Genomic DNA, 27737 nt, shown 5'->3' with positions numbered 1-27737 from the left:
CATTTTTAACGTCAACAAGTTTTTTTCTCGGAATATACAGTAACCTGGGATATTTGTGTAATTGTGCATACGTTATTTATATAAAAATACACCCGCATTCTTCAGTTTGGTAAGAATAATTTATCTGCTTATGAGATGTCGGTATTTTTCTCGTAGGACTCTTTCCGAAATTGCCGCTTTGTGAGCCGCTAGGTAGGTAAAATGAATGGTTACCGATTTCTATCCGCCTGACGCCTGGCATAGTGGTGGGAGTTGGGAGGTACATGGTATGCAAGCAAAAGGTGTCTCATAAGTCAGAAATGTATGGCCCTTTCAGTAGAGGTGACACTATAATAAACAAGACCTTTACCTTTTTTATAGAAAGGAAAAAAACATAACATGAATAATACAAATATTTTATTTTATTTATCAACATATTGTTTCAACTACAATATTATCATACTGTATTTGACGAACAAAGAAGGGAACTATCTTATAGTTGATAAGGAAAGCACCATAAAATAACAAAAATCAATAACAATACATAAACAATAAATCATATATATGACATATGACACAAAGTATGTTCATGCATACATATAACCCGGATATTGGAACGATTGTCTGTGTTGGATTGGTGAGTTTCTGTATTGGGAGGACGACATGGTAGGAACATGTGAATTCGCGCTTAAACCGGTAGAACCATAATTCGTTAATGTCGTGCTCTGGTTTGAAGTCTGATAAGGAATTTGATTGGCTAAATTTTGTCCCGTTAAAGGCTGACTCATATAGCTATGACCAGAATACCCCTGAATCCAAGGATAACTCATGTAGCCAGGAATATTCTGAAATGGATATGATGTCATCACATGTCCTGTTGGCATGTATCCATATGTCGTCGCTGGTAACATCGCCGTTGTAGGAAGGAAAGACTTGACATTATTGTTCTTGTTGTCACTCACACGCCTACGCCATCTTGCTCTTTTGTTCTGGAACCAGATCTGTTTAACGAAACAAAAAGTATTTTTAAAAGTAATTGATATAACATAATATGAAATGTTGTTTAAACGTTTACAATTAAATGACTAATTTCAGTTTGTTTTCAAGTTTCAACAACAAAATAATAGTAATAATAAAGGACGATATTCTGAATAACAGTACTGCTACTGTATTTCTCCGCAGAAAGGACTACCAAATACGTAATCATACTTTAATACACCAAAAAAGGTTAATAAAATTGAAACAACATTGTGTATTCTAAAGGTTCCGATGTTTTTTGGATGATATTGATAAATCAAAACAAATGTTTATTATTGTTCCTTACCTTAACCTGTTTTTCGGTAATATTTAAATCTTTCCCGATGTTTTCCATCATTTCTGAGTCAGGGTATGGTGTTTCGTAGAATATTTTCAGCAATGCCTTTACTTGCTCGTTTGTAAAGTTAGTTCTAGCATTTTTCTTTGGTAGTTTGTTTGTCTTCTCATTTTCGTCAGCTTCATCAGTACATGCTACATTAGATGAATCTAGTAGCTCTATTTTGGTTGAATCCGTCACTCGGCTACGTAAAGAATCACCGCTAGAGGGTGCAGTTTCTGCTGCAACGTCGGCATTTGGAGGTGATCTGATTACCGGTGAATATTCTACACTTGGCGGTGAAGGGGTGTCGCTGCTTGATGTATATGGAGAGACTGATCGCTCTGTTGATATAGACATGTCACTTGTAGAACTATCAGATTCCGAACATTCTTGGTTTATATCTGAAATATGAAATACATAGAACTGATAAGATGTTGATAACAATTTCATTAATAAAGTCTGATTTTTGCATAATTACTCGTCTGTTATTTTGGAAAATATGGATTTGTGAAACTATTTTTGTTGTCATTCGGCAACATTTTTTTCTCGAATTAGTTGTACAATGATATTACCGTGTCTGTATTTCATTCTGCAGTAAATGTAAAAAAATGATTTACCACTTCCATGCATTAAAAAATTTTCAATTTTGTTTATGATGTGACCTATAAGTTTTTTTTTCGAAATAAATTGTCTGGGTAAGTTTAATATCTTAATGTTTACCTGTATTGCATGTCATTGTATATTCCTCGAGAGTCTTGTGTCTAAAAGACATGAAGTAAGAAGTACTATATGGCAAGGCAGTGTTCTCATGCGTTCTTTCCAGAGTCATTTTATTTCCTAGCGTCTGACCTTTTTCATGCATGCGCTTTGGGTTTTGTGTAGCATTTCCGGTTCCTGGTAGAGCAGATAATACGCTAAAGCGAGTAGTTTGGTGGTTCTCCGCTTCGGTCGCGTTTCTTTGTCCATTTGAAGAGATAACAGGAGCTGAAAACCCAGCCTGGTGTTTGTTTTCCGTACTTGAACAAGCGTAAAGAAAAAATCCCGGTAGTTGACGGTTGTCAGAAAATTGGAGAACCTACAAAAGAAATAAATATATTTTCATACACTTCGATGTCTTTTTTATATTACAGAACAAAACAACACAGATAACACACTAAAATATTTCGAAATAACTTAATGATGACTTAAAAATGGCAAGTTGGGATTATAATCAATTATTCATTTGAAATAATAATAACCAAAATAACCTTACACTATGAATTGTCATTATTAGTGATGTTTGTACTATTTAAAGACATCTGATATTTCATTGAAAAGAGAAACTTTAGTTTGTTGTAGTGAGCCATTTAAACATTATTAGTACTTTTAATGTATTTGATCTTACAGAAATATTATAAATGAATAAACATGAAACTTAAAAATAATTATTAGCAAATTGTGTGTTTGAAATAATTATTGTCTGCATTTTTATTCATTAGCAATATGTATTTAACATATATATGAAAATGAATCACTATGCCCGACAGCAGTCTATTTATTAATAAGAACAATATTTAACAATATTGACAATTGAATGAATTTAATATTTTACTTAAAGCTGTTCTTCAAAATGTAATGTAAAATATCTTACGTTTTCAATCATTTTCTCCTGTTTTCAATTTCAGATTTCACAGCTTCTATGGTTAATTGCTTTGTTAAATACAAATTTGATTGTGTGTGTTAATTCACGGAATAAATTTTGTCTTTATACATGATATTATGTTTCAAATTTGACATTACTCAAACTACTTAATTACCTCGACATAATCATCCAGACAAACTGCAAACAAATTAAACTAATCAACTCGCCATTGATGAATTTAACTCACTCGCTTAACCAATCAAACATTTGATGTCAGTCAACAATTGAAGCTATTATTATTCACACATTACCAATTACTGACTAATTATAACTAGAGGATGCTTTTGTAAAAAAGCGCATGTCTCCCCCACTGCTGAGAATAACTGTGAATGGAAACAGGAATGGAAATGGAGATAAGATAATGTAAATACCCGGTAGTCACTTCAATGAAGGCTGTCTATGGATGGTTTCTATTGTTAAGGTTGTATGAGAAGATGCTTCCTAAACTGTTTGTTTTTAACCAGGTATTCAATTTTGAAAATCCTGGTTATTCAATCAGCGTATGGCAGGCGGGCGTCAAACGAACCAATGGTCACTGTGACCTTAACCTTTGACCTACTGACCCCATAAACAAGAGGGATCATCTGCTCAATAAGACCAATCATCCTATGAAGTTTGAGGGTTGTAGGTCTAAAGGAACTCTAGTTATCATCCGGAAAGGAGAAATTAACCAACGGTCGCTGTGACCTTGACCTTTGACCTACTGACCATTAAAACAATAGGGATCATTTGATTAATAAGACCAATCATCCTATGAAGTTTGAGGGTTGTAGGTCAAAAGGAACTCTAGTTATCATCCGGAAATGAGAAATTGACCAACGGTCACTGTGACCTTGACCTTTGACCTACTGACCCCAAAAACAATAGGGATCATCTGCTCAATAAGACCATTCATCCTATGAAGTTTGAGGGCTGTAGGTCAAAAGGAACTCTAGTTATCATCCGGAAACGAGAAATTGACCAACGGTCAGTGTGACCTTGACCTTTGACCTACTGACCCCAAAAACAATAGGGATCATCAGCTCTATAAGACCAATCATCCTATGAAGTTTGAGGGCTGTAGGTCAAAAGGAACTCTAGTTATCATCCGGAAACGAGAAATTGACCAACAGTCACTGTGACCTTGACCTTTGAACTACTGACCCCAAAAACAATAGGGATCATCTGCTCAATAAGACCATTCATCCTATGAAGTTTGAGAGCTGTAGGTCAAAAGGAACTCTAGTTATCGTCCGGAAACGAAGAATGGACGGACGGACGGACTGACGGACGGACTGACGGACGGACTGACGGACGGACAGGGCAAAAACAATATGTCTCCCCCCCCCGAGGTGGGGGAGACATAATTAATTACGACATTAACTTTTCACCGTGAAAAAAATGTATACAAATTTTCTCCTCGTAACATACGTAAGATTCAAATATATTTTATTTGGAAACGTAAACTTGTTCACGTAACATTAAGTTTCTTGTTAGTATATTAACAGTTGAAATATCAATATTATAAAGTACATCGTCAACATGATATAGAGCATATATATTTGTTTGCTTTCAATATAAGATCGAAATATAATTTCACTGAGTGATAGGGTTGGACACCGGTTCCCGGTATCGGTCCTATACCGAATAGTAACTTCGTAAATTACCGGTATATACCGTTTCGTAAAATACCGGTACTGGATTTGATACTTTTGTAAAAAAAAAAATAATTCTATAGTCAATATGTCAAAAAAATAAGAAGATTTTTAAATAAAAACAGCCTACAAACACGTAAAACAAACCATGAATTACTATTATCATGCGGCGAGTACGGCTTTCGCGGCAAACTTGAAGTTTGTGACGCGGCGATATTTTTGTAAAAGTATTGTGCCGCTTATGTTCAAGATAATAATATTTTTGTACTCGGCAGGAAAATATAATTATTTGAACTGATTTTGCTAAAAGTTTGTAAGTTTTAAATGTCAAAGAAACAACGAGAAAACAAATCAAATACTTGAGTAATCATCGGCACATCGCACACAGTCCTTCCAAACACATCGCACACAGCTTTTGCCGTAATGACAATGTAAATCCAACATATGACAATTGTTAATTCAAACAATGCTTTTAAAAAATAATTAAATCCTTTTTTCAGTTTAAGTCTCTAAACACTCATAATGAATACATATTTAATGTTTCCAGGTTCTTTTCTTCCATTACCACATGTACAAATCCACACGTGAATTACGATTTGAACATAAATGAGGCCGAAATATTCCAACAAAATATTCCTCCTTTTGTTTTTGGTGTAACACTGAACTATTATTAAACATGTATACATTTTCTTAACAAAAGAATGCTGACAGAACTTCAATCAAAAAGTGTGAATGTCAGCGGCTCTTTGATGGTGATAGAGTAACAACATCAAAGGGAGGCATATTCTTTTGAATAGCCTATTTTGCACCTGTCAAAGGTCAACTTGTGTGTATTACACATTTAGATCTGTGATACTTTAAACAACTGAAACCTATTTCATATAGTGTTATGTAGGATTTTTTGCAAATGTTGGCTAGTATTTTTGCGTATTTGAGCAGAATGGAATTATGCAATTTGGTGAGGACAATACCCTTTTTTCTGTAGCAAAATTTTCATGGACGATGGTGCATGCTATTGAAAAATTAAAGATGTATAAAATTGAAAGGTAAATTCAATATAAATAAATACCAAATCCTTATTATTTGTAAAGCATAGGTATTTGCTTTATGACTTCTACAAGGACTAATATTTATTATTAGGTTAACATGAAAAGGTAAACAAGTCATTTTGGAAACAGTCTGTGCTGACTGTGCATATACATGGATTTCTAAGTTAATTACTGGTGGAAAATATGTTTGTGCTGTTGTTGTAGAACAGACTGGAAACATAAGTGACTTTGAAAAAACATCTAATGAAATTTCTTACATGTAATTCCAAATTGCAAATTAAGCCAACCAATCTAGTGATTTCATTTATTACAGTAAACAATTATGTGATTTAAAAAAGAATATCAGCATCAGAATAAAATTTCTACACAGTAATAATAATAGCTGTAAGAAAATAATTAATAGATAACCAACTGTCTTAAATTCTTTCAGATGTAGAGATATCAAGATTAAAACAATAATTTGTAGACATCTCAGGTGCAGACTGCTGTCCTGCATAAGATATTTTTCTGTGTTTAAATTATGTCATGTTCTTTTGATGAAAAAGTAAAAATATTTCACAATTAACATGTGTAAATAATGTAAAAAAGAGTAAACACAAAACAACAAAACATGGAACTTGAGAAAAGTATACTTTACAGCATGAAAATTCAGAAAGACCAGTAATGTAACATATTTATTTTCTAGCACTACATGTTATATCTCTTCAGTTCTTATACTTGCAGCAAATGGTTTGATGTGGTATTGTAAAAGTATCAGTATCAGTATCGATAAAATACCCGTATCGTTTCGTCAGTACCGGTATCGGTATCGGACCGTTTCGTGATGAACGATATCCAACCCTACTGAGTGAACACCACAACAATAATGCGCTACTTCATTTATGCTGATGAAAATCGTCGCGTTTTTTTTTTCCTTTTTTGTACCCAGCTTAGAAACATGGAAAAAAAAGGACAATTGAATTTACTCTATGAAATTCATATTTGTTTCCTGATGTTAACAACCATCTTATCTTTCAAGAGAGGATAATAAGTACAAAAAGTGGCGTAGCCACGAGTGAAAATAGAACAGCTGGTGTTCACGAATGAAATATATTTCAATCTTATATGCAAAACAAATATATTTTCTTTTTATTTCATGCTTTATAAGTGACTTTAAGTATTTTTACTGATATTACCGCGTAACGTCGCGGATTCTCCTTTATGACTGCATCACATCAAGACGTCACATCATCAATTTTGAAATATAGTTCTGTTAAATTTCTCTAATTCTGTTACATTTTTAACATGATTTATGATGACATCGACATTATTTTCCTAAAGAAGCAAAATTATACGCAAGACGGCATTTATTTTTGCCTGTTATTTCATTTAGTTATGATTTTCTTTTCATCCACATTTAGATATAGTTTGGCTACAGTGAAAATTATATTTTATAAATTTCACTAGTGGTTTATCAGAATATAATCATCTGTCATATTACAGTAAAACACTGGAAAGCATGAAATAAATAGTTTTAATAGACAATAACATCAATAAAATATTATCTGATACATTATCAAACGTTACAGAAAATCGTCATAAGTAATAATGATGGCGTCCTTTTACATTTTCTGCATTCTTGTTTCTATTACCGGTAAATGGATGTATAGAATATCTACCTCTTTCCAGATTTCATTCATTTCTATTAAAAACCATAACGTTACATCAAATTAAGGTGATATTTACAGTTTATTTATGTAAGGAAAGGAAATGTAACATGATGTTTGCTGGTTACGAAAGTAAAATCGACGCATAATGTCAGTATTCGTGTGCTAACTATGGTCACGATTATACAACGCGAAAAATGACATTGGTTAGGCTATAAAGACGTCACGAATTTTACTTGAGTCGAACGTTCACCATATACCAGTCAAAGCTAAACAAAAGTTAGCGCCCGAATCCTGCCAATGTCATCTCAGTTACGATTACTGCAAGGATATGTAACTTTTGGTCACTTACCTAAAGAACAATGTTAAAAGATTCTTGCCTCTCACCGCTTTTGGTTCGAATCCCGACAAGGACTACGAATTCTTTCATATGAGGACGATATCCATCTAGCCTACGGAACGTCGGTGGTTCTACTCAGGTGCCCGTTCGTGGCTGAAATAATGCACGGAAGGGCACCTGAGGTCTTCCTCCGCCAGTAAAGCTAGAACGTCGCCATATGACCTATACTGTGTCGGTGTGACGTAAAACCCAAAACAATCAAACAAAAAAATGTTAATTGAATGCATAAGTTGTGACTATAACAAGGACAAAAACTCTTCGGTTATTGATACATCATAAAATCTTAATGCCATATTAAAGGATGCTACCACGGAAACTTTCTTTTCCACCTCCACCTGATGCTTTACTGCGGACTAAAAGGACATTCTAAAGACATTTCTGACATTTCAGAACTGTTCTCAGTTATTATTCAAGAGCGTTCATTAAGTGATTTGGTAGCATTAATAACAACAAAATTACATGAAAATTGCAAACTCGGTTTTATTGAGTCTGTACGTGAGGGATAATGAATAAGTACAACATCCCTCACCACACCCCCTAGCACCGGTAAAAAGCTTCTGTTAGTAATAAGTAATATTAAGCCGCCTTTAGTTTTTGACTTATACAGTGTATTTCATTTTAATGGAAAATATTTACTTGTAACCTACATTAATCAATAAGTTGCCTAGTGTTTAACTGTCACTTAACCGTGTAATATCACATTTTATACTTAATATTCTATTATAAAAAGGTAGAAACTCGAAAGAAGTGTTCTAGCTCTCCTGTATTGGTTGATCTTTGTTCATACCGAAGCGATGCAGAAGTTACCCTTCAGTATATAAAACTGATCGGTGTGTTGTTTGTATATCATATCGATGACAATGTGTAACCCATTAAAATTTACATTCTACCGACCTGTAAGACTTTACATACGCCGCTTTTCATGGAATGGCACGGAAGTGTCACATTGAAGGTTCCATGATAACCGCCGTATGAACACATCTGCGGATGTTTCTAAATTCAAAATTTTACTATTTCACGTTTAAATGTTGAATTCTGCTTAAGCCGGTGCTAGGGGGCGTGGACGGTAACTTGCACTTTCCAGTACCGTCCATGAACAGGCTCAATCAAACCGAGCCTGCAACATTTTCAATTTTGCCGTGTTGGGCTTTCTTTAGGGATTCTGTATTTATCTATTTTACAGCAAATGTAAATATGAATATAGACATAATAGCCATGTTTTTATTTTTCGACTCAAAATTGCGTAAATGCTTAGTATCAAATATCATAATAATGAACCACTTCCCTAAGATTCTAGAAAGCATGTCTGTTTTATGTCCTTGGAGATATCTCAATCACATTGTGTTTTATTTCTTTTGTACATTATGGAATAATCAGACATAATCATCACATTGGATAAAACTACTGAACATAGAATTCCATTCCGTTTATCATGTCTTCATATAATGTTCATTACATATGCATAATTTCCATTATGAACATTTTGTGTCCCTTGTTGTTTTCTCGTCTACGGTAAGTATCTTCCCCATTGCCTCTAGTTTTTTATTCTTTGATTACCTCCCCCCCCCCCTTCCCCCGCCCCGGTCCCCTTCCCCTTTGTGGGCCTATTATTATTTTCTTTGAATTCCTAATCAGTTACAAATTTTTTATCATTTAATGATTAACGTGTCGTTGCCCTGTCCTTTTTATGTTTGGAGTCCGCCTGGGCTCCTTGCCATTAGTTCTTGTTGCTGGGTCATATGGGGGTTGCGTTCATTGAACGCCGCCTTTCCTTGTTGATCTTGTTTATCATATTTGTATATTGAAAATTTGCTAAATTGTTGAATTCAGGACAGTTTGGTTACTACCTTTTTAAGATAATATTAATAAGAGACCTAAGTTATTAGACAAAATTGACCAACCATGTATAATCCTTTCTGTATGTATCAGATATTTTGCTTCAAGAGATTTTTATTATAATTTATTAGTGATTTTTTAAATACCCTTTTAATAATAATATGACAAATAGCCATGTAAAAAAAAGTTTTTTACTGACCCCCTTTATCAAACCAAAAGAAAAGAGAAATTTAAAAAATAAAACAAGAACGTAATCCCAAATCCTCAAATTGATCTCTTGTAAAGTTCTATTTGTAAATTGTAAATATTAAAAACCACAGCTTTTTGATAAATTTTCAAGGATTTATTTTCATATTAAAAAATTTTCCAGTCCAAAAATAGGTCAGTTAAAGTTAATAACATCAAGTATCATAACACATTCTACCAGTGTATAAAAAAAACTAATACTAGGGCGATTTCATCAGCTTGGATGATTTATTAAATATGATAAACAAGATCAACAAGGAAAGGCGGCGTTCAATGAACGCAACCCCCACATGACCCAGCAACAAGAACCAATGGCAAGGAGCCCAGGGGGACCCCAAACAAAAACAGGACAGGGCATAGACAGAGCACGGACAGGTTAATCATTAAATGATAATTAATTTGTAACTGATTAGGAATTCAAAGAAAATAAAAATAGGCCCACAAAGGGGAAGGGGACAAGAGACCGGGGGAGGGGGTGGGGAGTAATCAAAGAAATAAAAACTAGAGGCAATGGGGAAGATACTTACCGTAGACGAGAAAACAACAAGGGACACAAGCAAAAGTGTCACCAAACAGTATGAAAACAACATAAGACATAACATCTGAGGAACACAGTGGGGGCGCCGCCTTGGAACGGTCAGCAGCATAATAATGACTGCTGGGGAGTTTAAAACCGGTTTATGGTGCACCAAACCTCGCTCTTAGCCCACCATGTTTCCTATAAACGAGAACAGTGTAAAAATAAAATGAAATCCCCGCCAAGTGAAATTCTAACAGTTGTCATGGTTACAAAAGGTTAAATAAGTAAAAACACTAAAAAAATGATCATGTAGAAACATATAAAAAGTAAACCCAATGACCATAACAAAAGTACTCAATGTCCTAAAGGAAGACAGAGCAACAAGAAAATCACCTACAAGGGCCCGACGAAAGCAAGGCAGAAGAGACGAGCATTAAGACAATTCAGTCCCAAAGGGCTTTACGAACTATCCATCATAGGAAGTCTCCCACCCCCCAAAAACTTTGGTCCGTCAGATGCAATCAAAAGAGGAAAGGCGTAGTGTCCAACTGTAAAAGGGTTGAACACTAAACATGCAGTATGTCTTAAAATAGTAGGGTCATAACCTCTTTTAATAAAACGTTTAATGATTTTAGTAAAAAACAGCAGAAAAATTACCAATGACCCAAATCTTACGAAGTTTTGTAAATCACAATCGCCATAAAAACCAGGCTGGCTAATCCCCATTGTCGCAGAAGAAAGTTTTTAAAATCACTATTGGAATTTGGAAATTAAATCAAAGTTACGATTGTAAAATTTAGTAAAATATTTCCGCGTAATTTATGATAGCGGTAGCCCTGTTTTAGAAGCTTGCTGGTAATAAAAATATCCGCTCGTTGAAATCCTTTACGTTTGCTACAAAGCTCTAGCGAATCTAATTAACTGGGAAACATAACCCCCGTAAGATGTTGCATGGGGTACGTCTCCATCTAAATGTGGATAATTAACTATACAAAAGTCAAAGTCCATCTCTTTTATCAATAGATTTTCGTGTGAATAGAATTGTTGTTGATAGTAATATGAAGATCCAAAAATGAAAGTACTAAAATTTTTGAAGAGTTCGTTTTTTTAAAAAAATTCTGGAAACAAAGTCTGATCCCTCGGAAGCATTAAGTTGTAGTTCATGGCGGGATAAATGTCAGACACCATTTGATGCAAAATAAGGATTAAAAACTGTTTATTGTATATATCCCCAATTCCCAGCCGGCTCAATAAAACGCTATCACGAGAAGGAAGAAATGGGATTTTTGAGCTATAATATGTTAGGTTCAATGTTCTTTTCATTAGTGGCAAGATTTTGTAACGTCAATCAGTTTCTGATGGAATATAATTTTTCACTTTAATCTTTCAATAAGAATGTCATCCGACTGTTTCCTCTATTTGAAAAAATGCCCAAATTTTTCTTATTTTATATTCTCCGGGGGTTTTTTTCAAAACTTTTTGGACATACCATGAACTTATAGGGGTTTTTTAAACCATCTTTTAAAACCCGTCACAGTGACAAAAAATTTCCTAATTGTTTTAATTTCCGAGGGGAAAAAGGGTTTCTTAAAAGGGCCGGAAAGTTTAAAATTTAAATTATAATGGGCCCGAACCAATAGTATGTGAAGGTTTTAAATTTTTCCCAAAAGAAAAAAACATTTTCCCCAAAATAAAAATAATTTTTCCCTCTGATTTTTTAAAACATTTAGCAATAAAAACCCAATTAAATTGTAAATTAACTTTTTTTATAATAAATTTTGTTAGAGGCATCTGGGGAACGAGGGGTTTTATAATGGGTTGCCTAAAAACCATACATCCCCGGCTGTGGGTTCGGGGTTGCGCAAGTGTCTTCAGATTTTATCATTAGGGGCACCTGAGGTCTTCCTCAACTAGTAAAGCTAGAAAGTCGATAATTATAATGTAATGACTTATTCTCTGTTTGTGTAACGTAATTTTTCTATGAATGCCTTAGATATATGAAGATTGTTATAATTATCTTTGGTTTCAGCAAGGTTATGTTATTTTCGATGAAGATGAAAATATCATCAAGTAAATAAATACTACAACGTAATCATGCAAATCCTGTTTTATTTACACAGCTATATTTTGAGATGTTTGTGATATTGGAAATTCTCCTTATTTCTGGATCTTTTAAGTTTCAATAACTTTTATTGTTTGTTTTAAAAGAAAAATAAATATCTTATGAAGAAGTGTGTCTCTAATCGGAAAACGTATTTCAATATGATAAACTATTACTAGTATCGTTTTAACTAGTTGTACGAGTTCAACATTTTAAGAAACAAAGGGCAATAACTCTGTAATTATTTTATATATAGTTATAGTTCTTGTGCACTGCACTTCCTCTTATAGTGCTTGACCATTGAAAAGGGTGATAAGTATGTAATTACATTAGATGGAGTTATTGTTTCTGTGCACTGCGCTTCCTCTCAATATATTGACAATTGTATGAAGTTGTTTTGAATTCCAACCAGTAGTTTTCAAGTTATGCTCCGGACAAGGAAAAGTTACAAAGGGCAAAAACTCTGTAATTAGAAAAGATGGAGTTATGGTTCTTGTGCACTGCACTTCCTCTCAATGTGCTTTTGGAATTAGTCTTCAAGTTATGCTCCGGACAAGAAAAACGCAACGGACCGCTGGACCGACCGACCAACCAACCACCGGGTGACTCCTATATACCCCCCCCCCCCCACAAATATGTTTCGGAGTATAACTAGTTAAACAAACTTTTTCCGCTATAGCTTTCATAATGCACTAGGCTTGCCGTTCTTATTCACCATAATGGCAGTCAATCTTCTGATTCAGCTCAACCTGACTTTGTTCTTTGAAATTCGTAATTTGTATTTCTATAATTTCACATCACAGCTGGTGTGACACATGTTTATATTTACATATGTAACGTGTAACTCTGTTTTATCCAAAACATTGACCTATTACTAATAAACTTGTATTTTAAATTTTAACTAACTCGTTTTAAAAGCTTGTACTAACTCACTTAAGGTTTAAAATTATAATAAACAAACATGCTTTTTACGTTACTAAAGGATATTTTCAAGGTCACTGGTTGTGTAATGCACATTTAGAGAGTGGATTGATCTTGATTTATTGAAAAGGTTTGTGAGACGTTATTCGAGACAAGTTAGTAACTGCCTCGTTGCAAACCAAGAATCCAGAGCCTGGGAGTGTCAAATTAAGTGATATTGAATTAATTACTAGTTAAACAGTCCGTTCTCCGACTGACAGAAAATAAGAAACTGTACATTAAAAGTAAAATAAATGGAGGAAATGGTGTTGCAAATATATGATTGAGCTTTATCCACTTATCGAAAACAACTCATTTCAATTTCAGTCTGACGTTAGTCACTTAATGAATGGAGTACTGTATCTAATTCACTAGAATCTCAGCAAATGAATCTTGAAAATAATAAAATTTAAGATCGTTATCCTTACATTCTAGTCAAGAGACATTTTATGACCGATAGCAATAAGAACAAACAGGATTTTCTAAATTGTTTATCTTGTTGATATTGTGATATTGTCTGAAATACCTTAACGAGGATATAAACTCCCCTTTGGTGCATTTATTCTGTCAACTAAATTCATTGAAATCACAATTATCTTAGAATAGTTTAAATGATGTGACAAAATAAAAAGCACAAATTTTAAGCTCTATTAATATTGATTTATCAAGGTTTTAATTGTACATCATATTTAAAAAGATTAAAGAGAAATGAAACAACGAGGAAAGAAAACAAGAATATAATATATAGACCTAGATTTAGTACCGTATGCTAATGGCATAGTCTAGAACTGCTGATTTATTAACGTGGAAATCTAGACAATTTGGTGATGGAAAAACATAATCTGGACACATTAGATTTATTAAAGAAACGTTTCTCGTATAAATTAATCTAGGAGGTACAATAAATTTATCATCAACGTAATAAGAAACAGAACCTAATCTATTATATATTGCATTCAAAGTTTCCTTCCATCTATTGTATACATTTATAAAGTATTTCTGAAAGGAAACAATTTATTGAAATCCTTCAACAAGAGTGTTGTTCTCAATTTGACAGATGTCATGCTTAAAATAGATGAATACAAAATCCCTAAAGAAAGCCCAACACGGCAAAATTGAAAATGTTGCAGGCTCGGTTTGATTGAGCCTGTTCATGGACGGTACTGGAAAGTGCAAGTTACCGTCCACGCCCCCTAGCACCGGCTTAAGCAGAATTCAACATTTAACATGAAATGGTAAAATTTAGAATTTTGAAACATCCGCAGATGTGTTTATATGGCGGTTATCATGGAACCTTCAATGTGACACGGTAGTGCCATTCCATGAAAAGCGGCATATGGTCCCCAAGTAAAAAAAATGCGTGTGCCCTAAACGAGAAAACAATGGGCGGAACTAAATAAAATGGAATTTTAAAAGGGGATCTGAGGTTATGAAGCCTGCGTATCACAGATAGGACGTCAAAAGACAAATTTAAAAAGCAGGCAACATATCCTAAGGGTGATTCAACATTATTCAAGTAGGAATATTGGAACCACCCAACTAGAAAGTGCCAAAAAAATGAAACTAAAAATACCACAAGCACAACAATAATGTCGTGCTGAACGATCTTCAAGGATCGAAAATATAACATCATTGATTAAATGTACGGGGAGACTTTTTACAGCCGCCACACGGCACAAATAACACGGATGTTATCATAAAATAGATAAATACAAAATCCCTAATTAAAGCAAATAGGTACATAATTGAAGCTCTGTAATGCAATAAATAATTTACATGTTGATATTTATATTTATATTGATATTTAAATATTATTACAATAAGCATGTCATACATGGCACCACATTACAAAATACCGGAGGATATCAAAAAGTTCATGGAAAAATTTAAGGAAATTATTACAAGTCGCCGGATTCATATGAAAATGTGTGGCTCTATATTTTGATATTTGAGATCGTATTGAAATTTCATTTAAATAAACGAGTAATTTAAATGTATTTAATTAAAGCCATACACAACGAGGGGCCGCAACGCATGTATGTATCATTTTTGCATACAGTTCCTGATATCAAAATATCATTGACCTTTTAGGACGAATGCCCCTTTCTTAGGATGAAGTTATGTTACATAAATAGTATACTTGTAAATTTTTTGTCAGTTAATTTGGCTTAAACGGCATATTTTTAACAGAACAGAACAGAACAGAACAGATACTTTATTAAGATTTGTACATAGTACATCATCTATAATACAATAATATTTACAAGCATAACGTCAATATTATGGTAATAGCAAGTATGACATTTTCAAAATTCTTAATCTTAATTCATCTAGTAACAAGAAAATGAAATAATAAATATGTATACTACAAATTAAAAAGTAAAGACATACAAATGAGCAATAATGATGTTTAACGCTCAACATTTAACAGTGTGTTTCTCAAAGCAAGTGCTTCTTTAACAAATTTGGATAACTGAATTAATTCATATTTACTATTTGAGTTCAATAATTGTAAAAATTTATAAAACTGATGGATTTCTGGTATATTTAATTTTCAAATATTTTTTCTTAACTCTGCATAACAACGACATATACAAACAAAATGAAATTCATCTTCAATGTCTGAGGCATTACAACATAAACAATACCTTTCCTCTCTAACAATTCTATTTCTAGAATATCTGCCAGTTTTGTATTCTCAAAGACAAAGTACTCATTCTTAATCTACAGAAATAAAATCTAAAACATCTTGGCAAGATATCCAAATAAAGTTCATACTCAAAACTACATTTAACATTTTTTGTACATATACAATACAGAACTATTATCTAAGGTAGCATACCATTCCTGTTTAAAAGAATCAATAACGCGACTTCTAAATTCAAATAAAAATATTTTTTTGTCAATAATATTAACATTATCAAAAACATATGAAAATCCATAATCATTCAAAAGCTTTTTTTACATTTGAAACCCAGTTTTTATGACCATTGTTGCTATCATATACAAAGCTTGATTATATACTGTCTTAAGGATTATGTTATCAGTTTCTACAATTTTTAACCAGTATTTTATTATCCTTACAAACCTATGAATATATAAGGGATATCTTCCCAGCTCGCCGTATACACTAGCATTACAGGTGTTAGGTTGAACTCTTAATAACCTTTTACAAAATTTTAAATGTATTCTTTCTAGCTCTTTAGACTTAGTATATCCCCAGATTTCACATGAATAATTTAATATCGATGAAACAAATGAGTCAAATAACTGACATAATGTTCTGGGAGAAAGGTCAAATTCTTTCAATTTACAAAGAAGTACATTCATTGCCTTCAAAGCTTTACCACTCAGATATTCCTGATTTAATGTAAAATTGCCCGTATAATTAAAAACTGTCCCAAGATAATTAAAATCATTAACTACTTCAATATTTTGGCCATTATAGTTCCATTGCTCAGTTGGTAAAATACGACCTCTTTTTCTAAATACCATTATTTTAGTTTTTGTTGTATTTACTTTAAGGCCACAGTTGTTACAATATAAATACAAAAGATCTAATAGTTCCTGTATTTCCTCAGGGCTTTTGCCTATAATTGCCATATCATCTGCAAAAAGTAAAAGTATTAAAACAATATCATCTAGTATTAAACCTGAGTCGGGATTGTTTTGAAGATACAATTCGATGTCTTCTACAAAAATTGAAAATAGTAGAGGGGACATTACCTCCCCTTGACGAAGACCAACAGCATATTGGAAATATTCAGAATAACTTGAACAAAGTTTAACACAAGACTTAATTTTCTGGTACATATCACGAACAATTCTCAATAATTTACCCTGTATTCCAAAATATACATTTTTAACCATAAACCATTTCTATCAATGGAATCAAAACACTTCATCATATCAACAAATATAACATATAATCTTTTATTTTCATTTAAATATTTTTCAACTAATGACATAAGTACAAATATAGCATCTACAGTAGACCTTCCTTTACGGAATCCGAATTGAGCATCCGAAATAGTGTTATGTTCGTTACAAAATTTCTCAATTCGATTATTAATAACAGTAGTAAACAATTTTGACATACAACTAACAAGAGTAATACCTCTGTAATTATTTACGTCATCGTGACAACCTTTTTTATGTAAAGGGATTATAATACCCTCTGTCCATTTCTCGGGGAAATAACCCGAATCTAAAATACCATTAAATAAATCACAAATATGAGCCGATAAAATATCTATACTTTCAATAAAATACTCGTTTAATAAGCAGTCGCTACCATACGCTTTGTTACGCTTTAGTGATTTTACAGCAGTTAAAATTTCACAAACTGTAATTGGCTGGTCTAATTCTGGAAAAATATCATTTGACTTCATAAAATCATTATTATGACAAAACTGATTAGCCTCCTCATTGCAACAAGCAAATAAGTCGTTACTTATATTAGAAAAATATTCTTTAAATTGTTCAATTGTAATATTTTTTCCAAAATTGTTCGATTTCTTTTTAAAATATTTCCAAAAATCTCTAGGTTTACCTTTCTTTAAATTTTCTCTATCTCAGACATTTTCTTTCTGTAATGTAAGCTTTTCTTTTTTCTAACAATACTTTTATAAAATGACTTATTTTCACACAACCTTATTCTAAAATAATCTGTCTTTGAGATATTAAACAACCTTAAAGACTCTAAATACTTACTACGTGCATTCCTACATTCTACATCAAACCAATCAGCATGCTTAATACAACTTTCTTCTTCGAAACAATGAACATTTTTAAACTGACATGTTTTTGAAAATAATGGGTCACTAACATTTCGCAATACATCTGTAAAACTATTAAGTGCATTATTGACAGACTGTCGACTGTTATTGTCTAAATCATTAACAATATTATTAAATAATGGTAAATTAGCAATGACTCCTGATCTAAATTGTTGTTTATATACATCATTCCATTTGTATTTCATTTCTGTAAATATAATATCTTTATCAGGTGTATTGTTGCATGATATTTTCAATTGTAAGGGGGCATGATCGCTCCATTCATTGAATGACAATATACTAAAATTATTGATCAGTGAAAAATTGCGTTCATTACATAATAAATAGTCTATAACAGATGCCCCGTTATGTGAAATAAAAGTATGATGATTAGTGTCCCCGATACGACCGTTAACTATTCGTGAACATGAAGATTTACAAAGATCTAATAATCTTATACCATGGCTGTTATGTTTACAGTCTATTGAGGCCCTGCATGAACTATTATCGGGGTCATAATCTATATCATCAAAAACATTATTCAAAGTATCATGTATAATAAAGTCATGCTTATTTCCTACTCTACTATTGAAATCTCCAAGAATGTACACAGCCCCTAAATTGTCGTATAAAAATATATCATTTTCTAATAAATCAAACAAATCAACATTTAAAGTATTGTACGCAGGTGAGTCTGCACCCCATATATATACACCACACACATAAATATCTTCTTTAGTATTGAAAAAATTACGATCAAGTTTAAGCCAAATGATTGTATCATGGTGATTTTTTATTAATTGTATACCTTCTTTTAAATGCTCTTTAAAATACAAAATAACCCCACCACTGCATCTTCGCGCACCCCTATTTTGAAATTTTCTATAGAAATTGAATGAAATATACCCATTTAAAGAAACATTACTACTAGAATTTGTCCAAGATTCATATAAAAAACATATATCGTGACTTGAAATAATATCTACAAAGTCTTTATGAGCTTTTTTGTCAGATGTTAACCCATGCACGTTCCATGACAAGATAGCTAGCTCACCTCCGGCGCACCCCTACTCCCGGACAGGCTTACCGTCGATGAACAGCGTATCATAAGCAATCCATGACCTTTGCCCCTTCTCCCTGGCGGCCTTCATTCTTGGCACTAGTCTCCTACGCTTTTCGATCACTTCCTGTGGAAATTGTTCATACATTTTATATGGTGTGTCATTCAAATTTTTTCCACTGTCTTCTAATAAGCTCGCGGTCTTTGAAAAATGTAAATTTGGCAACTATAGTCCGGGTTTTCCCAGGAATGGGTTGACCTGGTGACCTATGAACTCGCTCGAGGCGAATACTGTCAGCTGTCTCCTTGGCAACCTTCAAGGCGTCCTGGAGGTGTTTCCGTAGTTTACGCTCGGTTACTTCCGTCGTCTCGTTACCACTGGAGTTGTCTTCCGGTACATTAGTGAAAATGAGGTTATTCCTCATTGATTGAGATTTGAGATAAGACACCTCCTCTCTCATACTGCCCCGAGCCTTTTCAAGTTCATCTACTTTACCCGCTAATATGGCTGAACTTATGTCTGTGCTTTCAATCTTATCCTCCATTTTAGCCACTCGCTCTTCTACCTTCTTTGCCCTATCATCAATAGCCACCCATATTGACTTAAGCTCTTTTTCAAAAACTAGAAATTTGTTTCTCAATCTGGTCAAAAGCACTAAGTTTTTTCTCCACTGCACATAATCTGTCACTTATTCCATTTAAACATTTTCATAATATCCTTGTTTGTTGGTTCTTTTTCATTTGACGCCATTTTCTCGGAAACTTTTGCTTTTGAATTTATGTCAAATACACTATTATCATCATCATCATATAGAACGGAATTAGTCTGGTTAAGTATGTCGCTCACAGAAATATTTATGTCTAAATCACCAGACGGGCCTCTTTGTTTAGATACCTTTCTATTGTTGATTTCTTCAACGTCATTTCCACTGCTATTTCTATTCTTCCGTTTTTTATTTCCCATACTATATAAACTTTACTTAATCATATCCATTTTCAACTATAAATCAAATCCAAAATCACTAGAAAAACAACTTTAAATCCATTTTTTCACAAATTTTTTAACCGTTTTCAAAAAAGTGCTACCATTTTGACGCATGCGCAATTAAAAATTAACGTAAGATTTTTAAACCTTAAAAAGCGTTAGTACAATATATGTGTGTTCTAACTGCGCTTTACATTGGATAATCGTGACGTTTATATTAACTATAATTTAAATATAAATATGACTGATATCATTTTTTTTACTTGTTTTATGTTTTTGCTTTCTTTCAAATGCAGGATCTTTGCTGTGTGGTAAATTCGTTTTAAAGATGTTTGACAAGTTATATGCCCGTATATAAACTGTAGCCTTCAATATAATACTTCTCTCCACGCTCGGTTTTTTTAAGGCAAACAAGTGTTTATATATCGGACCATATAACCTGTCAAAAATCCTAAAGAATAATTTGTCCTTTGGTGTCCGTTTAATTTTTTGAAAAATGGCTTGTCCTGTGAAAATATCCACTAAAAATGTTATATTGAGCAAGTATATTTTACCCTAGGAGCAGCTAAATATGTTAATTGTGAAGCATGTCCTCATGTTGTACCTCGCAAGCTTCGTAATTATTTAGAAGAATTTAACTTACTTAATAAAAATCAAGCCGGCTTTAGAAGCGGTTATTCTTGCTCAAATCATATCTTCACTTTACACGCACTTATTGAGATTCTAAAAAACGTAAACATTTTTTTGTGCTTTTATAGATTTTTCACAGTGTTTTGACAAAATTTAGAGACATGGTTTACGGCACAAATTATTATTATTTCCTTTTTGCATCAACTATTACATTAAATATGTATTATTACCACAACACAAATTACTACAGCTGCTACAACATATTATCAATACATCAGTATCATTTTTAACGTCAACAAGTTTTTTTCTCGGAATATACAGTAACCTGGGATATTTGTGTAATTGTGCATACGTAATTTATATAAAAATACACCCGCATTTTTCAGTTTGGTAAGAATAATTTATCAGCTTATGAGATGTCGGTATTTTTCTCGTGGGACTCGTTCCGAAATTGCCGCTTCGTGAGCCGCGAGGTAGTTCAAATGATTGGTTACCGATTTCTATCCGTCTGGTGCCTGGCATAGTGGTGGGAGTTGGGAGGGACATGGTGTGCAAACAAAAGGTGTCTCATAAGTCAGAAATGTCTGGCCCTTTCAGTAAATGTGACACTATAATAAACAAAACCTTTACCTTTTTATAGGAAGAAAAAAACATGATAAGAATAGAACGAATATTTTATTTTATTTATCAACATACTGTTCCAACTACAAAATTATCATACTGTACTTGACGAACAAAGAAGGGAACTATCTTACACTTGATAAAGAAAGCACCATAAAATAACAAAAATCAATAACAATACATTAACAATAAATCATATATATGACATATGACACAAAGTATGTTCATGCATACATATAACCCGGATATTGGAACGATTGTCTGTGTTGCATTGGTGACTTCTGCTGCCCGTATTGGGCAGACGACATGGTAGTAAGTGCTGAATTCGCGCTAATACCGGTAGAACCAAAATTCGTTAATGTCGTGCTCTGATTTGAAGTCTGATAAGGAATTTGATTGGCTAAATTTTGTCCCGTTAAAGGCTGACTCATAAAGTTATGACCAGCATACCCCTGAATCCAAGGATAACTCATGTAGCCTGGAATATTCTGAAATGGATATGATGTCATCACATGTCCTGTTTGCATGTATCCATATGACATCGCCGTTGTAGGAAGGAAAGACTGGACATTATTGTTCTTGTTGTCACTTACACGCCTACGCCATCTTGCTCTTTTGTTCTGGAACCAGATCTGTTTAACGAAACACAAAGGATTTTTGAAAGAAATTGATATAACATTATATGAAATGTTGTTTAAAGGTAAATAATTAAATGATTAACATCAGTTTGTTTTCAAGTTTCAACAACAAAATAATAGTAATAATAAAGGACGATAATCTGAATAACAGTACTGTTACTGTATTTCTCCGCAGAAAGACTACCAAATACGTAATCATACTTTAGTACACCAAAAAAGTTAATAAAATTGAAACAACATTGTGTATTCTAAACGGTTCCGATTTTGATGATATTGATAAATTAAAACAAATGTTTATTTTTTGTTCCTTACCTTAACCTGTTTTTCCGTGATGTTCAAATCTTTTCCAATGTTTTCCATCATTTCTGAGTCAGGGTATGGTGTTTCGTGAAATATTTTCATTAATGCCTTTACTTGTTCGTTTGTGAAGTTGGTTCTAGAGTTTTTCTTTGGCAGTTTGTTTGTCTTTTCATTTTCGTCAGCTTCATCAGTACATGCTACATTAGATGAATCTAGAAGCTCTATTTTGGTTGAATCCGTCTCCCGGCTACATAAAGAATCACCGCTAGAGGGTGCAGTTTCTGTTGAAACGTCGGCATTTGGAGGTGATCTGATTACCGGTGAATATTCTACACTTGGCGGTGGAGGGGTGTCGCTGCTTGATGTATATGGAGAGACTGATCGTTCTGTTGATATAGACATGTCACTTATAGAACTGTCAGATTCCGAATATTCTTGGTTTACATCTGAAATTTGAAAAACAAAGAACTAATTAGAAGTTGATAACAATGTCATTTATTGAATCTTATTTTTGTATGATTACTCTTATATTGGAAAATATAGATTTGTGAATTTGTTGTCATTCGGCAATATTTTTTCTCAACGTAGTTGTACTTAGTAGCAATCAATTTGCAGTAAACGTAATCAAATGTCTAACTATTTCAATGCATAAAACAGGGCTTGCAACATTTTCAATTTTGTATATTATGCGACCTTTAAGATTTCCATATAATTTTCTAAATTTAAATTTAACATCTTAATGTTTACCTGTACCGCATGACATTGTATATTCCTCCAGCGTCCTGTGTCTGAAAGACATGAAGTGAGAAGTGCTATATGGCAAGATAGAGTTATCAAGCGTTCTTTGCTCAGTCAATTCTTTTCCGAGCGTCTGACCTTTTTCATGCATGCGCATTGCAGTTTAGTGTAGCATTTCCGGTTCCTGGTCGAGTAGCTGAGACGCTAAAGCTAGAAGCTTGGTAGTTCTCCGCTTCGGTGTCGTTGCTATGTCTATTCGACGAGATTACAGGAGCTGAAAATCCAGCCTGGTGTTTGTTTTCCGTACTTAAACCAGCGTAAGGTAGTTGACGGTCGTCAGAAAATTGGAGAACCTACAAAAAATAATATATTGTTTTATGCATTTCGATGTGTTCTTTTTCTAATTACAATTAATATAACAGAACAAAACACTATATTCGAAAAACAAAGATTGCAAACTTTAGTATTTTGCAATAATTTATTGTTTTACTATTTACAGACATCTGATATCACATTGAAAAAAGAATTTTTAGCTTCTTTTACTGAGCCATTTTAACATTATTAATTTAGTACTTTTAATGTATTTGATCTTACAGAAATATATAATAAATGAATAAACATGAAACATGAGAATAGTTATCAGCAAATTGTGCATTTGAAATAATAATTGTCTGCATTTATATTCATTAACAATATGTTTTTAACATATATATCAATTTGAATCAGTTTGCTCGATTTTAGTCTAGTCAATATCTATCAATATTTCAGATTAAATTAATGTAATATACTTTCTTCCTGTCGTTCTGTTCTTAAAAATTTAATTTTAAATATCTTACGTTTTCAATCATTTTCTCCTCTTTTAGTTTTTCAGATTTCACAGCTTCTACAGGTTATTGTTTTGTTAACTTGTTTTCCTTATCAAATTTGATTTGTGCGAATTTGTTGAATAAATTTTGTCTTTATACATGATATTATGTCTCAAATTTGACATAACTCAAAGTACTTAATTACCTCGACATAATCATCCAGACAAACTGCAAACAAATTAAACTTATCAACTCGCCATTGATGAATTTAACTCACTCGCTTATCCAATCAAACTTTTGATGTCAGTCAACAATTGAAGCTTTTATTATTCACACATTACCAATTACTGACTAATTGTAATAAATTACGACATTAACTTTTCACTATGAAAATATGTGTATAAATGATTTCCTTCTGACTTACACAAGATTGCAATATATTTTATTTGGAAACTTGTTCACGTAGCGTATCGTATTATGTCAGACCATAAACATTGAAAATATCAAACATAAACAGTTAAGATATCAATATCATAAAGTACCAATCTCCACGCAGTGATCTCCCCTTAATTCTTCGGCATAGATCTCTGCCACCAAGGTCCCGATATATCAGAATTTCTGATATACTATATTTTTTTCAAAAATTGTTTTATTTACTGCTTTTATCTATCAGTTAAGTTTTTTCTCATTGATTAAACAATGTTTATGGATAAATAAATAAATAATATGAATTTATTTAGAAATAATTTTAAAATTATGAGAATATTTTCTACCGAGACAATATTTTGATATTTTATATTTTTTAGCTTTTGAATTTATTTTTCGTTATTTTGTACACTTTTGATATTTTTTTGATAAACTATATCGAACGTAGGCACTAAAAGTTAAAAATAAAACAGAAAGAGAAAAATGACGTTAGATTTTCTATGTAACGGTCGATATTTACATTTGAATTTCGACGTTACGTCATGTGACTTTCATCATCATGTGACGTCTTTGAAGGCAGTGATTACAATTCTGCCAAGGGAGGTAATCACTGTGAGGAGTTTGATAAAGTACATCGTAAAAATGATACAATTTTAATAGACAATAACATCAATAAACAATAAAAGATTGTGGGATACGTACACGGTCAACGGTTCCAAAAATGTAAATTATGATAATTACTGGAATATGACACTGAAAATTTGCATTTTAATTTAAAACGGGAGATACTATAATTTAATACACTTGTTACTATATATAGTAACAAAATCGCCTATGATTTCATCTGATTATGAGTATCACGTGACCTATTATGAGTTTGCGGCCCGGGGCCGAGAACTAGTTATCAGCCCGCCGAACATGTACACGCGCACAAACTGAAACAGTGACGTCATATTTTACGTCATCAAACAGGAGAGCTTAAGATTTCGTACAAACACAGTTTTATTATTATTGAAATTTTAAGAAATAATACGACAAATTTTTCCGGAAAAAAATGAAAATAAAACTTGCTTCTAGATCCTACAGTAGTGTACTTTAAAGTTTTAACACACAAAAAGTAAACAACAGAAGTTACTAAGAGGTTAATACACGGCAGGAGAGGGCCGGAAGGTGATAATCGCAAAATGAATAATGGACCCGAGGGCCATTATTCATTCAGGGCCGATTATCACCTTCCGGCCCTACTCTGACGTGTATTAATGTCTTTAATACACTTGGTAGATCTAATAGTAGCATTTTTTTTTTAAAAAAAACAACAACAACAAATACTGTGAAGTTCTTTCGTTGAAATTCTTGTCTACAGCACTCTTCTACTGTTCTGTACAGAGATGTTTAGAGTCTACTGTTTGTGTGTTCAAAGCAGTAGAATCTAGAAGCAAGTTTTATTTTCTTTTTTTTTTTTCGGAATGAATTTGTCGTATTATTTCTTCAAATTTCAATAGTTACAAAAATGTGTTTGTACTAAATACGCTTAAGCTCTCATAAAAATAAAGCGTTTCGTGCTGATAACCTACTTTCACTTTTACAGTTAACTGTTTGATGACGTTAAATATGACGTCATTGTTTCAGTTTGTGAACGTGCACATGTTCTGCGGGCTGATAACTAGTTCTCGGCCCTGGCCCGCAAACTCATATTAGGTCACGTGACACTCATAATCAGTTGAAATCATAGGCAATTTTGTTACTATATATAGTAACAAGTGTATTAATGAACTGTTAATGAAGTCTACAGTAGAAATGCAGACAGGAATTTCAACGAAAGAAATGTCAAGGACTTAGTATTTATCAATAGAAAAAATTGCTGCTGTTAAATCTACTAAGTGTATTAAAGACATTAATACACGTCATAGTTATGCCAGAAGGTGATAATCGGCCCTGAAATGAATAATGCCCTCGGGCTGAAGCCCTCGGGGTTATTATTCATTTTGTGGTCCGATTATCACCTTCCGGCCCTACTCGGCCGTGTATTAATCTCTTAATTTTTATTCAGATATAGTATTGTCTATAGTCGGGCACATTAAAACGCTTTAACATATACATTTACATTTGTAATTAGTTGTTTGACGCTGTTGGCACATTGCAAAATTCTGACGTTGATATAAACTATAAAAAAGGCTGCTGTCAATTTATGAATTATTTTTGTCATGAATTCGATATAACTCGACATGTTGTATTGTTAGTTATAAAGATTGTTGACAGGTTATATGGCCCTATATAAACGGCTTTTTGTCATTTCTATTAAAAAACCATAACTAGGGATCAAATGTAAACATAGTAGCAAGATGGAGTTTAAATGATATTGAAAAACTCTTGGGGACCCCCCAAGTTGTGGCATGTTCGAATCCCAACTTTTTCATTAGAGTTTTCAACATTATTCATGCAGAAAAAAATAATTTTTCACCGTGAGACCAGAATACAGGACATGCTTTAGGGTGGTAAGCTATGTAACTCATTCCAGGACATTGCATTTTCTAAATGATCCCGCCATGTTTCCACGACTTACCTGTAAATCAATCTTATTAATTGGTCAATGCCAACAATTATATAACATTTACGCATATTTCGGTAATAACAGTAAATAAATTCTGTAAGGGATCTATTCGGAGGAAATTGTTTTGGAGGAAAACCTGATAATTCATACAATATAAAATTACGGTCTAAATGCAAGTGGTGTATTGCTTTGAATATTGTACATCATATCTTTAATAAGTGCTGTACAGCTAAATCCTACCGTCTCTTGATGCCTTTAGATGAACACAATGACTACCACGTCAACTTCTCACCCTGACCCCCTAATGTTTTACAGCGAACTAAAAGGACATTCTAAATACATTTTTGACCTTTCTTATTTTTCAAGAGCGTTCATTAAGTGATTCGTTGCGATGTAAGATCGTTAAGAACTAGGTCAAATGGCATTGTTCACAAGTGTTACAGACTAATACTGTCAATCATTTTGCTGACGTGGCGATTCTCTCTCTATGTTGCAGGCAAAAGTACAACTTGAACAAGTTTCACTACTTGATTGCCTCTATACAACTTGATACGCCGTATTAGTATGTATGTAAACAAAACGTTATGGTACAATACTTTATAATATAATATTAAAAAAAACATTCATATACAATGTAGGTTACTGTTTAAAGGGATATCATTCATTTAAGCATTACAACCTCCTGGAGGAATAGCCATTTATCTGAGTGAAAGGAAATATTGCAAATGACACCAACTTTTTTTACCAGGCATAACTATAATACAATTGTTTGCGTCCATGACATCAAGGCAAGTT

The 27737-nt window shown here is 32.9% G+C and overlaps 2 protein-coding genes and 1 long non-coding RNA gene across 3 annotated transcripts; 1 reads left to right on the top strand and 2 right to left on the bottom strand.

Moving 5' to 3' along the window:
* Positions 1 to 473: 473 nt before the first annotated feature.
* LOC132715268 (pituitary homeobox 1-like) lies at positions 474 to 2978 on the bottom strand. The gene is made up of 4 exons (XM_060698258.1): positions 2967 to 2978; positions 2057 to 2411; positions 1304 to 1737; positions 474 to 980 (listed from the first exon to the last, which is right to left on the bottom strand). Exons 1-4 carry the CDS (start codon positions 2976 to 2978, stop codon positions 567 to 569), a joined length of 1215 nt encoding a protein of 404 aa, XP_060554241.1. The 3' UTR covers positions 474 to 566.
* Positions 2979 to 3285: 307 nt separating this feature from the next.
* Positions 3286 to 4180, top strand: LOC132715271 (uncharacterized). Its single transcript, XR_009623659.1, has 2 exons — positions 3286 to 3438; positions 4130 to 4180. It is a non-coding gene; the product is annotated as an uncharacterized LOC132715271 (long non-coding RNA).
* A 15228-nt stretch (positions 4181 to 19408) lies between these two features.
* LOC132715267 (homeobox protein unc-42-like) lies at positions 19409 to 23316 on the bottom strand. The gene is made up of 4 exons (XM_060698257.1): positions 23169 to 23316; positions 22434 to 22867; positions 21725 to 22115; positions 19409 to 19869 (listed from the first exon to the last, which is right to left on the bottom strand). The coding sequence occupies exons 1-4, from the start codon at positions 23314 to 23316 to the stop codon at positions 19409 to 19411; spliced, it is 1434 nt and encodes a 477-aa protein (XP_060554240.1).
* Positions 23317 to 27737: the final 4421 nt, after the last annotated feature.

This window comes from Ruditapes philippinarum, unplaced genomic scaffold (genome assembly GCF_026571515.1).
Source record: "Ruditapes philippinarum isolate M1 unplaced genomic scaffold, ASM2657151v2 ctg405_1_1_1_1, whole genome shotgun sequence".
In the NCBI taxonomy this organism is placed as follows: Eukaryota; Metazoa; Mollusca; class Bivalvia; order Venerida; family Veneridae; genus Ruditapes; species Ruditapes philippinarum.
The sequence above is the reverse complement of the archived record's forward strand: the minus strand, read 5'-3'. Positions and strand labels throughout refer to the sequence as shown.